General features: G+C 59.8%; 1 protein-coding gene across 4 annotated transcripts; it reads right to left on the bottom strand.

Annotated features, from left to right (window-relative positions):
• Positions 1-2,356: 2,356 nt before the first annotated feature.
• On the bottom strand, positions 2,357-13,194 carry ADAMTSL4 (ADAMTS like 4). 4 transcript variants are annotated; one of them, XM_064477727.1, is made up of 19 exons: positions 13,079-13,184; positions 11,242-11,365; positions 10,487-10,715; positions 10,211-10,268; positions 9,563-9,906; positions 8,706-9,387; positions 8,369-8,471; positions 7,473-7,609; positions 6,868-7,072; positions 6,483-6,655; positions 6,221-6,332; positions 5,935-6,120; positions 5,615-5,744; positions 5,074-5,278; positions 4,569-4,745; positions 4,033-4,239; positions 3,765-3,944; positions 3,351-3,510; positions 2,357-3,200 (listed from the first exon to the last, which is right to left on the bottom strand). In XM_064477727.1, the coding sequence occupies exons 3-19, from the start codon at positions 10,504-10,506 to the stop codon at positions 3,064-3,066; spliced, it is 3,216 nt and encodes a 1,071-aa protein (XP_064333797.1). In that variant the 5' UTR covers positions 10,507-10,715; positions 11,242-11,365; positions 13,079-13,184; the 3' UTR covers positions 2,357-3,063. The 4 variants fall into 4 exon arrangements, with proteins under 4 accessions (XP_064333797.1, XP_031292352.1, XP_031292354.1 ...); XM_031436492.2 differs by lacking the exon at positions 11,242-11,365 and having other exon boundaries at positions 13,079-13,194; XM_031436494.2 differs by lacking the exon at positions 11,242-11,365 and having other exon boundaries at positions 3,351-3,495; positions 13,079-13,194.
• Positions 13,195-13,804: the final 610 nt, after the last annotated feature.

Here is a 13,804-nt window from a genome sequence, read left to right as displayed (position 1 = left end):
ATCTGGATGAGTGAAGAGTCCAGATCGCCTCAGACCCACCCCTGCAGCTGTGAGCACCTGCTTGTAGGGAGGACCCCAGGTGGGGGAAGTCTAGAAGTCTAGGAGCTAAATTTAGTCTGAAGGCAGTAGCTTAGCTGGGTGGGTAATTACCCTGGGGAAGCTGGGAGGGGGCGGGGAGAAGAATTCTGACCCAGCTGAACTGAGACCTCACAAGTTCATCCCTCAGTCCACTGACATAGAACCACAGCCCCTCCCCCTCCCCCAGCAAACACTCAGAAATGAGAAGCCCTAGCAATCTGCTGGCCTTCTGCACGCTTGATCTCTCCTGTGCACATCAAGTGTCACCACCCCACCCCCACCTCAATTCTCAGGGGTCCAGTTCCTCTGAGGTCCTTCCCTAAATTCCCCCCAGGGCACCAAACCTAAGGGCCCCTCCACCACATCTCCCTGACCTTGGGTTACAGCTTCCTCTCTCCCAAGCCCCTCCAGAAGGCTTCAGAGGTCAGCAAGGAGGTATCCGGCCACACTACTCTCCTCGAAGGGGACAGGAAAAGGGGTGATTGGGGTCAGGTTCCCCTTCCTGAAAACTTTCACACTGATCCGCATACTGGCCTCAGTGACCAGAGGAATGAATCCTTAGAGGATGCACTGAATGCAAGTTCTAAAATGAGGAGGGGAGGGGGGACCCCTCAGATGAAGGCCCACAGCCTGAGAAGTCAGAGGCTGGAGACTGTAGCGAAGCTGGGGGCTAGCAGAAAGAGAAGGGAGGTGCTGACACTGGGGGAGCCCTAAGAGGGGCTGTGGCTGCATTCGCCACCTGCGATTGGTTCTCAGGCTCAGGCCAAACTCCAAACCTGCCCGGCAACAGCCCTAAGAGGCCCTAAGAGGGAGGAGGAACTTCGGGGAAGTCAGCTGAGCAGGGGCCACCGCCCAGCCTTCAGCTTCCAGGAATCGCTGGGAGGGCCCCAGCTACTCAGCACCGCCCTCCCGAGGTCTCAGGACTCCGCCTTCAGCCCTCAGTATCTAAAGGGCTGGCTCAGGTCCCACTTCCCTGGTCCCCCCACATCTTGATCCCCTTAGAGGTTCACCAGAGAGAACACCTGCGACACTCTCTCTTTAGACTGAGCGGAGACACCGAGACTGGGCTTCCCTTGTACCCACTTCCTCACTCCCCACCCTGGACTCGTTTTCATTTTCCTCTCCCTTCGTTCTCTTTTGCCGCCTTCCTCACCCACTCTACTCCCAAGATGTTGTCCAGAGTCTTCCTTCTAAGCCGCTTCTGACCCAGAGACAGCCTAAGCTCCAAAGCAGCAGTATGACATGCAGGAGGAGTCCCGTCTCCTCGGGGAGCTCTGGGGGCCTTCCCAGCGCCTGGGGGTGTGTGTGCGCTCAGGAAACAGCAGTCACTGAGTTCAGCTGTTTCTGTAGGCCCTTACTCACGGTCTTGCTCAGCCAGACTGGTGGTGGTGCAGGGATGGGGAGTTTGGTTCTGTTGCACTGCCCCCGCTTCCTAGGCACCGGGACCCCTGGGAAGTCTGGCTCCCACAAGTGGAGACCTGGACTCAGACCTTAGACTTGCAGGGGTCAGGGAGAGGATCTGTGTTACACAGAAGGCTGCCTGCTCTCACACCACCTCTAGCAAGCTATTTACCTTGAGAGTTGACATGGGCGGGGAGGGAGGAGGGAAATTAGGGTGAGACATCGAAGAGGAATGTCTTTGGCAGGACATCCAGTACTGCCTTGGCTCCACCCTTGGCTCCACCCCTGGGTCCCCTAGAGCCAGGCCAGGCTCCCCCTTCCAGCCATTCCTGCTGAGGGAAGGGGTAGGGGTGGGGGAAACCATTTCCTTTCCTCCCACCCTATGAAAAGCAATAAACCAAGAGCTTAATAGGGAAGTGGGTAATAGAAGAAAGGGTGAGGAAGGCAGAAAGGCAGGGCCAAAGAGAGGGAACAGGAAAAAGGACCCCTGAAAAGCCAGCTCAGCCCCAAATGGAAGTAAGTGCTGCTAGATTCCAAGAAAATTTACAGACTCACCCTACCAAGAAATCCACCAGAGGCCATGCAGTGTTTTCCTCCACTCCAGACCCAAGCGCTCAACTCCATACTTAAACTGGGAGAAGTGGTGACCTCTAGTGGTCGATGACCAACCTGCAGGGCCTGCAATCAGCCAGGATCCTCTCCTGACCAAGGCTCCTGATCTCAGGTGACTGGCGCTCACTCATTAGCCTTTCTGGGCCCAGACTCTCTCCACCTGGGCTCTAAGTGCTGTTTCCCTTCCCACCCTTCATTCTGACCTCACAGTGCTTGCTCAGGTGGCCCGGATGGCTGAGTTCCCATGAAGACAATAAAGAGCCTGTTTCTCATTTGTCATAATCATCTTTAATAAAAAATAAATTAGTTGGGAACCATTTTAGGAGGTGGGGAGTGGGAGCAGGGGCTAGGCTTTCTTATTCTAACCTTTCCGTTTTCCAGCCTCTGCCCAGCGGGTCCCTGCTCCGGAGGGATAGTCTCTTCCTGGGGAAAGGCAGGATTGGCCACGGCTGACCCCCATCCCTAGCTAACTATGAGAGGGAGGGATAGAGAGACTAGGCAAGGGGAGAAGGGCTCAGAGACAAAAGGGTGCTTTAGAAGATGGGAGGCCTGAACAGGAAAAACGAGGTTTAGGACACAAAGTTGGGACTGATGGAGAGGCCAGACTCTGAGTAGCTTGGATTCCCCAAAGGCTACAAACCTGCTTTCCTCTCAGCCTAGAAGTCTCAGGGAAACAGGCATCGTCCCCTCTCCATTCCTTCTCTGTCTGTTTAACTTCTTTTGGGGAAGTGATACAGATGTCCGAGCGCAGACACATCCACACAGGCCCAGATACACATTTGGGGGCAGGTGCACACACCATCACACCACCACACAGTAACTGTCAGTCATCTCACCACCCTCGACCACCCTGGGGGACGTCCCTAGTGAGACCAGGACAGGCTGGAGAGCTAGAGGGTACAAGTTAGGCTGATTGATGGTGACTGATGGTGGCATGAGAAATCCTTGAGGAGAGGGTCTCCCGGACCCATTTCAGGCGGGCTCTGGCGGAGACCGCTCCAGGACATGGGCGCAAGAGCGGCAACAGGTGGCTGTGTAGTAGGGGTAGACGCAGAGCCGGGCCTGCACCACCAGGGGGCAATGTGGAGAGCTGTCCTTGCATTGATCATCTGGGGACAGAGGAGGCCAGTGGGCACACGACAGCACCAAGATCTATCCCGCTGGAGGTGTGCTGCCCACTCCCACTCATCCTTTCTAATCTCCACCCACACTTCAGCAAACTCCAGTCTACTGGAGGTTGGGGAGACGGAGCTCTTTACCAGGGCGCTGGCTGCAGGGTTGGCTGTTACAGGATCGTTTCCTGGAGGGCCGCAGGTGAAGAGGGCATCGTATGCTGAGGGTCTGGTTGGCGGTCAGGCATTGGACCTCCCTCGTCTGCACGCCTCCCTGGCAGGAGCGAGAACACTGGGGAGACCCCAGCTATCAAATCAACTCTTTGCTGTGGCCGGGATCCTCCTGAACCTAGGCCTTCTCCTCTGAAAGGAGGTGGGGGGGGCTCTCCCAGAGCATTATGAAGCCCCACAGGGAGAGGGCCCATCTGTCCTCCAAGTGAGGAGGCAGGACAAGTTAAACTGCAGCTGGCCTTAGCCTGGGGCCCAGGGGGAGGAACAAGGAGAGAAGCCCTCCCTCCCCGGGAGTCCGTGCTGAGCCAGGCAAGGGGGCCAGGGACTCACCGGGCTCCAGGGTGTAGAAAACCACCGGTCCTGGCAGTCCTGCCCCTGACAGGGCTGCAGGGCGGGGGGCCTGGGCAGGTGGGAACAGTTGCTAGGAGAAGTCACATTGAACTCAGCCCCCAGTTTGGACACACAGATGATGTCTCTGCGCCGAGTGCCAGAGCCACATTCGGAGGAGCACTGACGCGGAGGGAGGGGAGAACAGAGATTACTCCCACCTCCCCACAAGGAATCCCACCGCAGGCCCCCTCCCAGGCCCTCAGCTCACCTCGGCCCAGGGCCCCGTGTACCAGCACCACGTCATCTCACAGGGCCCCAGGCTGCAGGCCCGCATGTCAGGGGGGCGGCTTCCGGGGGCACAGGTCTGCTCACCAGTTCCGACTCCTGATTCCTCTGGGCCCACCCCACGGGCCTCTCCACTCCCCAGGCAGACAACAGAACGTCGTTGGATCCCCGTCCCACACTCGGCTGAGCACTGTCAAGAAGCAGAGAGGGCTGGGTGAAGGGAGGCTGCTGGTGACAAGTAGGGGAAGAGGAGGGAGCTGAGGACAGACACTCCCTGGACCTGGGCATTAGGGAGTGCCCCTGGGGTACCAGCCAGATACTGGGAAGCTTTGCCAGGCCAGGGGTCCAGGACTTTAATGGAAGTTTTTCTCACTTATCTCCTAGTTCCCAGCTGTCTCGCATACAGCAGGTACAGGCTCAATGAATGTTTATTGATCTGGGTCAGAAAGGCTCCGAGAGGGTGTCCTGGGTCAGGGGCACCAGGGGTGTGGGATTTGGCTAAGGGGGTGTGGGACCCACCTTGGAGCTCCAGTCACTGTGGAACCAGGCCGTGGTGCAGGGCCCCATGTCACAGGCCTCTCGGCTGGGGGGCCGCGGGGGGCCTGAGGCGCACTCCTGCTCGCTCACTTCATCACCGTTGTTGCCGACACAGCGGACCTGGCGGCTCCTCTGGCCACGGCCGCACCGCACAGAGCACTGAGGGAACAAGGGGCATCGGGGTCTGGGCCTCCCAGGCTTCCCCCAGCATCCAGCCCTGTGGCTTTGGAACCAGGATCTGCCTTTGATCTCTGGCTCAGCTGTTACAGGGCTTTGTGGGCTGAGAAGCAGGCTGAGTATGGTGCTCTGAGCCCCTAATCCCTGGTTCAGTCCCTTATCTGACAGATGGAGGTTCTATATGAGATCTCATTTGTAAAAAGTTCCTGCTGATTAAAACAGAGTTGGTAAAACCCCTGCTCTAGCTCACTGGTGTCCTCTCCTCTAGGACCCTCCCCACCCGAGCACCTCCTTGCTCAGTTCCACTCACCTGGCTCCAGGGGGAACGAACCTCCCAGTGGCCACAGAGGCGCAGCTGGCAGGGCTGGGTGATGTTGGGCCGGGGGAGGTGTCCGCAGCGCTCGGGAGGCACTGAGGAGCCGCCACCCCCAAACTCCTGGCGGCAGCGTAGCTGACGGTGCTGGGTGCCAGGGCCACAGGAGCGGCTGCAGGATGTCCACTCGCCGGCCTCCCAGCTGTGGGAGTGGGCAGGGCAGGGAAGAGACAGATGGCCAAACAGAGCAGATGTAGGGGGCTGCCATGTTGGGGGAGAGGGAGGGCAGCCTGGGGGTGAGGGCCCCTCAGAGAAGAGTGGGCATATTTAGCATTTGGAGTCTGGGATCCTTTGTGGGGCTCAGGTTGGCAGGATTTTCTTGCTGTTTATGGAATGTCAGCCTTTCTAATAGAATAACATCTCTCTGTAGCCGGGAGATCTTGTACTGAGTGCAGAGTCCAAGTGAGATCCTAAGGGCGCGAGGATGCGCTTCCCCGGTGTTCCCAGGACCCTCACCCTGCCCGTGGGTCACACTCACTATGGTGGGCACGGGGGGCCGTGGCAGGGTTCCTGGGAGGCTGGGGGCCTGGTGCCCACAGCACAGCTGCGTTCGTCCAGTTCCTCTCCTGACTCACGAGAAATGCAGAGGAAGATGGGGCGCCAAACACCTGAAGGGGATGAAAGGGAAGCCAGGAGAGGCGGGATGGCTCGAAGTCCAATGTCAGTGGGGTCCTGGGCACTGAAGTCTGATCTGGCAGAGTCAAGGTGTGGACCCACGATCCAGAGTATGGGATTGGTGGCAAGATGGGAATTTGGGCTATGAGTGCTAGGAATACAGGTTGCTGTGCGAAGTCTCACCTTTTCCACAGGATGCCGAGCATTCAGAGTGTCCCACCCGTTTCCAATATCCGACCGGAGACCCCAGGGGTGTCCTGGGAGGGGGTGGGGCAGGCATCTGGGGGATCCGCACCTGACGCTGGAGGGTGCCTGGGGTCCGGGCAGGGCGGGCTGCTGAAGCAGGTGGGGGCTCCACCCTCAAAATCTCTGTGCAGGGAGTTGAGTAGACAAATCAGATGCATCCCCACTGCCTTGCGCTCCCCCCTCAGCCTGCCCTTCCTTCTAGATCTGGGGATCAAAGTCTTACCAGGCTGGAGTTGGGGGGTCTGGGGCTCTGGGGTGGGGTTCTCAAGGTTTGGAGGAGGTGAAGAGATGACGTACTGATAAAAAACACCTGGGTTTTCCTCCTGAAAGATCATCTGGGGAGAAAATGAGAAGGTAATGAATGTTTGGAAGTGGCCAGGGGGCATCCACTAGCCTTCTACCCATCTTGAGACCCACAGCTTTCCCCGCAGAGGAAAGGCCTCCCCTGAGCAGGGCAGCTTCCCCAGGCCAGGCCCCAGGCTCACGTAGACATCCACAGGCTGGGTCGTGGGGCCTTCGGCGGACAGGCTCTCCCCGGTGCCCTCCTCTCGAGGAGGACGGTTATACCGGAATACGGTCCCACCGGCTGTGTAGGACCCAGGGGGATCCACAGCCCAGTTTCCGTTGATGATGGACCGGCCCCCAGGGCCTCGAAGTGCTGGAGGCAGCAGATCAGGACACGCGAGCTTAGTCATGCCGTCCCCATCTCCCACCACTTCCCATTTCCCTAACCGCACAGAGCCCCAGATACCCCTCGCTCTCCCAGCTTCCTTCTGACTTCACCCCCGGTGGCCTGTCTGCTGTGCTTAATAGGGGTGTGAAGGGCAGAACCAACAGACCAGGAGTGGGATGGAAAGCCTGGGGATTTACCAAGGTAGTTGGAGCTGGGCCGGAGCTGGGCAATCTGGAGCCGTGAGGCTCCAGCAGGAATCAACAGGATCTTCTGATAGCCCAGAGGGCCGCCCCGGTCAGTGAGGTTCCCCGAGACGAGGCGACAGGTAGAATCATCACCCCCACAGACTCCACAGCCATCTGGACGCCTGCCAGAGCCGAGGATCCCATCGCAGCCAGGGCTCTGGGGGAAAGTGGAGTGAGGCAGGGGCTGCCAGAGCCAGACACCACCTCACAAGCCCCGCCTGGTCCTCCTAGGAGACTTCAGCTCTTGACCTCTGCACTAAAAGTGACACTGGTTCTTCATTAGCCCCACCACCCCCAGCCAGCCTCAGGAAGCTTGGATGGGCCTGAGGGGCTCCTTCTTGCAGTTCACTGCTTGGCAGGTAAGAACTTTCCTTTTGCAGTCTCCATCTGGCATTTTGTCGTCGTGATCATGAGCAAGGAGACTGTGTGTGTGTGTGTGTGTGTGTGTGTGTGTGTGATCATGAGCAAGGAGACTGTGTGTGTGTGTGTGTGTGTGTGTGTGTGTGTGTGTGTGTGTGCGCGCACGCACATATGCAAGCGCACCCCTTCCCCCTCACCAGACAGCGTCCAGCCACGCAGAGGTCTAGGGCTCCAGGCTGACACAGGGTCCCGTCCTGGACCTTTTCGGTGTGACGGACATAGAAGCGGAAGCCACGGGGACGACAGTTCAGCTCACAGAGTTGGGAACCCTGAACTAAGAGGTAGGGTAAAAGGGTGGTTAGCTGGGGTCCCTGGTGGAAGGGTAACTGGGAAAGACCCCAGGGCCCTGAGAGGAGCTTGGCTTATATCAGCAATGGGGCATCCTGGGTGGCCTAGATCACTGTGGTTGGAGGGAACATAGCAATTCTTCCTTTGAAAGGTTAGTTTGAAGGTCACACAGAAGTTGGGTGGCGTCAAAGAGGTGACTGAGATCATAAAAGGGGGTGGGAACTCTGAGAAAGGAGAGATACTTGAAACCATGTTCATGTGAGTTCAGAGCCCATGAGGGGTTGTCTTGGTATCAAGGTGACACGGGGCTAAAATCAAACGGTAGTAACCTGGGAGAAAGTGACACACCACCACCCAGGATCCACGGCGCACCCCCCCACGGCTGTCATCGCGGGACAGGATCTCTCTGACCGCGCCCCTCTCCTGTCTTGTCTATCTCAATTCCTACAACGGACTTCTTCCCAGAGGAAGTCAGCCCAGGGCACCTCTGGATACATCCCTCTCCCAGCCTGGCCCTCTGCTGATCTTCCACTACCACCTGACAGCTGGGGGCCCTGCCTGAAACCCCCTTCCCTTTCAGGGCCTGTTCTGTCTCTTTACGCCAGCCCTGGGAAATAAGAAAGAAAATATGACACAGGAGAAGTACAAGGGCCTACAGAGGAGACAAAGAGGGGCTGGATGTCTCCCTCCCCATCACCCCCCAACCCTAAGCCCCCTTGTCTGGGGAACAGGCTAGAAACCTCACCTTCCGTGAAGGGCTCCCATTGGTACAGCTGGCCCATGAACTCCTGGGAGTCAAAGGCTGCACACTGCAGGGCCCGGGGGTCTGGCTGCTCAGGGGGGCAGGGCTGAGGTGGGGGATACAGAGGAGTCAAAGCTGGGGAGGAAAATGGGGGTGTGGGTCAGGGCTGGATTTGGGGGGAAGGGAGGAAGGGCAGGTCTGCAGAAGAGCTTCTGAGGAGGTGGGGTGCCAAGGCCCTTCTCCCTCGGGTCCAGATCCGACAGACTGAGGACCCAGACTCAGGGTCAGGGAAGCATTGTTGGAAGTCCGGAGAGGGACCAGTGTCCAAGAAAGAACTCACCGCTTGGATGCAGGCTCTCAGCTGCTCACTCTCCCCGGAACATCTTGGGACAGGGCTACTGGGAGCGAAGAGGCTCCACAGGGAGCTGGAGTGGGGGCCAGCCCTCAGCAGAGGCAACCAGCCATCTGGGTGGGGAGGGGCGGGCTCCATCAGGGACCCGTGAAGACTCCCCCCAGGTCTCCAGTGCTCCCGGCTCTGCTGCCCTCGGCTCCGAGGGGCAGAAAGGAAGGGATCAGGGGGTCTCTCTGCCAGCCGGGGGCTGGCCCAGCCCTGGGAACTTGGTCTTCGTGGCTGAGAGGACACGTGAAAGGAGCCGCCTTCTCCTGGGGCTGGGGGGGACCCGGAGGGCTCAGTGCCAGAGGCCTGGGCGCTGGGGTGCAGCCGTGTAGGGGCAGCCCTGGTTCTAGGCGGCACCTCTGCCTGAGCAGCTTCGGGACTTGAGGGCTCTGCTGAGGGGGACAGGGTGTGGGCAGACGCTTCCGTAGGAGGAAGCTCAGTCGGTGGGGTGTGGTTTGCGGAGAAAGGCTCTGCTCTTGGAGTCAGGGGTGGAAGATCTGAGGTCTTCAAGGGCTCAGATCTGGGTGGTCTCCTGGGATGTCTGCGGTTCCTATGGAGCGGCAAAGCAAAGGGCACTCTCCCATAACCAAACATTCCTGGCTTGATGGGGTCTCGAACCCGGGACCTGAGGAAGTGTTGCAGACAAGGGGTCACAGCGCTGGCCACCTCTGACCCTGCCTCCCCTGTCTACTTCCTAGCACCAAAGATAAGCCTTTCTAAGCCCTGGATCCTTGGCTCCCCTTTCCTTCATCCCAAGTCCCGCCCCTTGCCCAAGGCCCCGCCCCTACCCCACCCCTCACCTCCTGGTTCCTTGAATCTCCTGGGCCTCCTCTCTCCCTAACTGGGAAGCAGGACCTCGAAGGGGGCCACCCCTTCCCCGAGGCGGTGGCTTGTACAGGGGAAGGGTTTCCCGGGAGGTCTGGGGTCTGAGGCCCTGACCCCGAAAGATCCGGGCTTCTGGATGTCGTGGGGGCCGGGGTGGGAGGGGCAGTTGAATTGTAGGGAGCTGACAGGTCCGGCTCCTGCGCTGCACCCCGACCCCGCAGGGCTGGGAGCAAGAAGCCCACTGGTCCCAAGGACCCCAGACACCCTCAGGGGCCTGGCTCTCCTCGGGGGATGCCTGAAGAGAGTGTCCAGACAACACCTAAGTAGACAAAAAGTTCAGGCAAAATTAGAATGATTTTCGAGGGAACTGTGCAGTATCTAGTCCAAAACTTGAGGCTTGGGGCAGCTGTTACTGGGGCAGCTGTTACATTCAGTAGCAGAGGTGGGACTTGAAGGTATTTGGCAAGGAGGTAGGGTGTTGGGGAGGCTGGAAGGGCCACGTGTGAGAGAAAGGGCACCCGGCTTATCAGAGGCTGAAGAAAATGGAGTCATGGTCTGGAGATCGGGGCGGGGGTGGGGGAGTGGGGAGGTGAAGGGATCAGAGCCTCTAGTCCCTGGCTCACCTCCTGATCCAGGCAGAGCTCGGGGAGGGACAGAAGCATCACCAGACACAACCAGAGCCTGCAAACCAAAGGCAGGAGTGAAGGTGCCAGGAGCCAGAGGAAGTGTTACGCGTTCCAAAACAACCCTCACCCCCAGCAGGCTCCCCACGTCCTCATGCCAGCTTCTCAGAAAGCAGAAATTACTCACCACTCCCCCCAGCCCCACCCAGAGATCTTTCCCTCACTTCCAGAGATGGAGACAGAGTCATCACTCACCCAGGCCGCCCCATCGCTTACCTGCCTGCCCACTTCTCCATCGCTCCTCCCTTGATTGCCCCGGGGTGAGGGAGGAGGGGACCGGAAGTAAACACTCTACTCAGGCATCTGGGCTTGGAAGGGGGTGCGCTCTGCAGGGACAGAAGCCTGGTCCAGTCTCCAGAAAGCTGAGGGTTGGGATGACGCCTCAGAAGGACATCTCAGAGTGAGGATGGAGGGGTGGGGAAGGCTGGCCCACCCCTTTAAGATCCTAAGGGTGAGAGGGAGAAGGAAAACAGCTCTGTCCATCTGCCCAGGCTGGAGGGTGGGGGGTCTGACCTCAGCCTCCAGACTCAGGCTCAGACCCCTCCCCTCAGTGGTAGGAACCTCTCAGCTCTTCCAAGTCCTCACTTCAGACTGTGTCTAGGCCAGCTCAGGCACACACATCTTTCTTAAGATAGTTTTCATCTGGCTCCCCCTCCAGCCCTCCCAGAGGTCCTGGAAAGCTGGAGGGAGACTCAGTGAGGACTTGCCAGACACTCCCCCCCAACCCGTCTGAGGAGCTGACAGGAAGCCCCCTAGGCTTTCTGTTTCCTACCTGCCTCCCAGCTGTTTCTTTCCTTCTTAGAGAACCTCCTTCTGGAACACACAGGCACATCCTTGCCTCAAAATTTTCAGCCAAGGGATAAACTAAAATGGCTGATGGTTTAATCTCTAGAGAAGCAGGTGATTTTTCCCACTGAGATTTAACCTCCCCCTAGGGGCCAGGGTCCAGCATTGGATCATTGAGAGCTTACTTCAGGCGAGACTCCGATGGGCTGGGGAACCAGAAAGGGGAGATGCAGCTAGAGATGCCGTTGCTCCCCAGTCACACATGGGTCTATCTTCTCAAGAGCTGGGAAGTCCATCCTGAAGTCTAGCCTTCATCATCAGGGAAGCAGAGCTTGGAACCCTCTCCTGGTCTCAGCCTGACTCTCCCACCGCTCCCCCTTGCCCCCCAGCTCCTTCCTGCTCACGATGAGCCCTTTCCACCCCTAGTCCTCATGCTGCTCTTAGTTCTGCTTTCCAGGAAAAAAAAAAATGTTTCTGTTGGATCTGAAAGGCACCCGGGAGAGGAATCCAAGGAGCTAATGCCGAGGTGGGCCAGCTCAGAGGCAGGAAAATGACAGAGGGAAGGGCAGGAATGTGCTTGGGGGTGGCAACTCTCAGCCCCACTCCCCTCCCTGGGACCTCAGGACTTGGGATGCTGAAGGAGGGAGGGATCACGGTGGTTGAGCCTGAGCCTCAGCGTCTCCTCAGCTCCTTGGGGTTGGGAAGGGCTTGCTGATGGCTGCTCCTCTCCTGGCTGGGCTGTCCACTGAGGTCAGCCACTCCACCCTGATAGGGGGACGGGTAGGGGCTCCAGAGAAGGGCCATTGTTCCACCCAAACCTTCAGCCCTCTGCCTGACTCTGTTATTGGAGTTTGAAAGGAAAGAGAGGATGATGGTCACTGTCTGCCCAAAGGCAGACAAGAAGTTGCCGCTGGGTCCCCTCTCCACTCCCTCTCTGCCTCTGCTTCTCTCTGCTACCCCTGGTCTGTATCTTGCTGTCTCTCTCCATGGGTCTACCCAGTACACATAATCCTGTCCTGAGCTGGGTTTGGCTTTGGCAGTTCCCTGGAGAAGTGATGGGTGGGGGGTGGGGTGACGTGAGCTCCTGGGGCCAGGGCCAGGCCTGGCTCCCTCTCTGGAAAAGTCCCACACCACCCCCTGCACAGCTGGGCAGGGGGCCGACACCCTCCCCACTGTGGAAACAGGCACACATTTGTGCTTTTCACCCCTTTTCATGTTCCTCATCTGGTGTGTCTCACTGCCCAGGGTAAGGAAAGGAGAGGTCAGAAGTGGTCACTCTTGGGCCAGGCTGACACTGGCCTGGACAAACCTGGGCTCCTCCTGGCCACACCTCCACACTGGCCAGTGAAGATCGAGGAGGAGAGACTTGGGCAGAGGTAACCCCTTGACCCCTAGAGGGACCCACCTCTGGGGAATGAGTGGTGCAGGGGGCAGGGAGCTGGACCGCAAGTTTCAGGGCTGGCGGGAGAATCCCTATCCTGGGTGAAAACTCCTTGGTCCTCCTGGTGCCCTCCTGCGTCCTGGAGGCCCATCCCAACAGGTGTCCTTCCTTTAGAGTCGGCAGACTGAGCAGGATCAAGGGCACCCACCTGCATGCCTCCCAGAATCACTGTCCCCCAACTCCAGGACCGAGGAGGGTGACGGGGGCGGTGGGGGGTGGGGGAGAACACTTCCTCCAGGAGCACCCTGCTAGAAGAGGAAGAGGGCAGGAGGCGCCGGGCGCGTGCCGGGAGGTCCTGGGTATGTTTTCCAACTTTACTATGTGACTTAGTAGGAATTTTGGCTGATTCTCCGCCTGGGTGATGGGGCCAGAGTTCCAAGGGATCAGAACCCCCTCCCCAGGAATTCGACCCCAGGGACTGGAAGATCTTCTAAGGCTGTAAGAGCTGGGGCCGGGGTCGTGGCTGGGGCAAGACCGCAGGGCGCAGGGAACCGGGGCGGCGCGGATGCGCAGGGCGGGTGGTCTAACGGGACCTGGGAGAGAGGGCGGCCGGGGCCGGGGATCCCAGGGAGGGTCTGTACCTGCTCTGCGCGGCCCCGGCGGCCCGTTAACCCCTCTGCACCCGGGCGCTCTCTCGAGACAGCCTCTCTCCGCGGCGGCCACTGCGGCCCGTGAGCCGCGCTCCGGACACTGCCGCCTCCGGCCGGGGCTCCGCCCCCGCCCCGCCCCCGCTCCGCCCGCCAGCCCGCCCGCCCGCCACGCGCCCAGCCCGCGCCCCTCGGCGGCCCCCGGGTCGGGGCAGCCCACCCCGAACCCCCGGCTCTCCAGGGCCACCCACCCCGCGGCGGCGGGCCTTGGCCACCGCCGCCCGGCGCCCGCCGACGGCTCGGGGGTGGGGTGGCGGGCGAAGCCGAGGGGGTCGCAGCCGGGTTCGGAGGCGGCCGTCGCTCCCGGGTACTGTCCCCTGGCCCGGCTGGGCTCGCGACTCCAGGACCCCGGCCTCCCGACCGGCTCCGCGTGGGCGGTGCAAGCGCTGCGCTGCCCAGGCGGGGCGGCCGCGAGGGGCGCCACGGGGCTGGGTGGCTCCTGAACCCGAGCGGCGTGGGCGAGCGCCGGGCCCCACATCTGGGCGTTGCTGGGCGGAGACGGTCCCGCCCGACCCCAGATCCGCGTCGTCGAGGCCTTCTCCTCCAGGCAGCCTCTCCTGCGAGCCTAGCCATCTCTGCCTCTCCCACGTTAGGCTGTGAACATGTGGTTCTGACAGCTCAGGGACCTCTATGAGCCTCGGTTTCTTCATCCATAAAATT

Source organism: Camelus dromedarius, chromosome 23 (genome assembly GCF_036321535.1).
Source record: "Camelus dromedarius isolate mCamDro1 chromosome 23, mCamDro1.pat, whole genome shotgun sequence".
NCBI classification, from domain to species: Eukaryota; Metazoa; Chordata; class Mammalia; order Artiodactyla; family Camelidae; genus Camelus; species Camelus dromedarius.
Note: the sequence above shows the minus strand (reverse complement) of the source record. Positions and strands in the feature narration are given on the sequence as shown.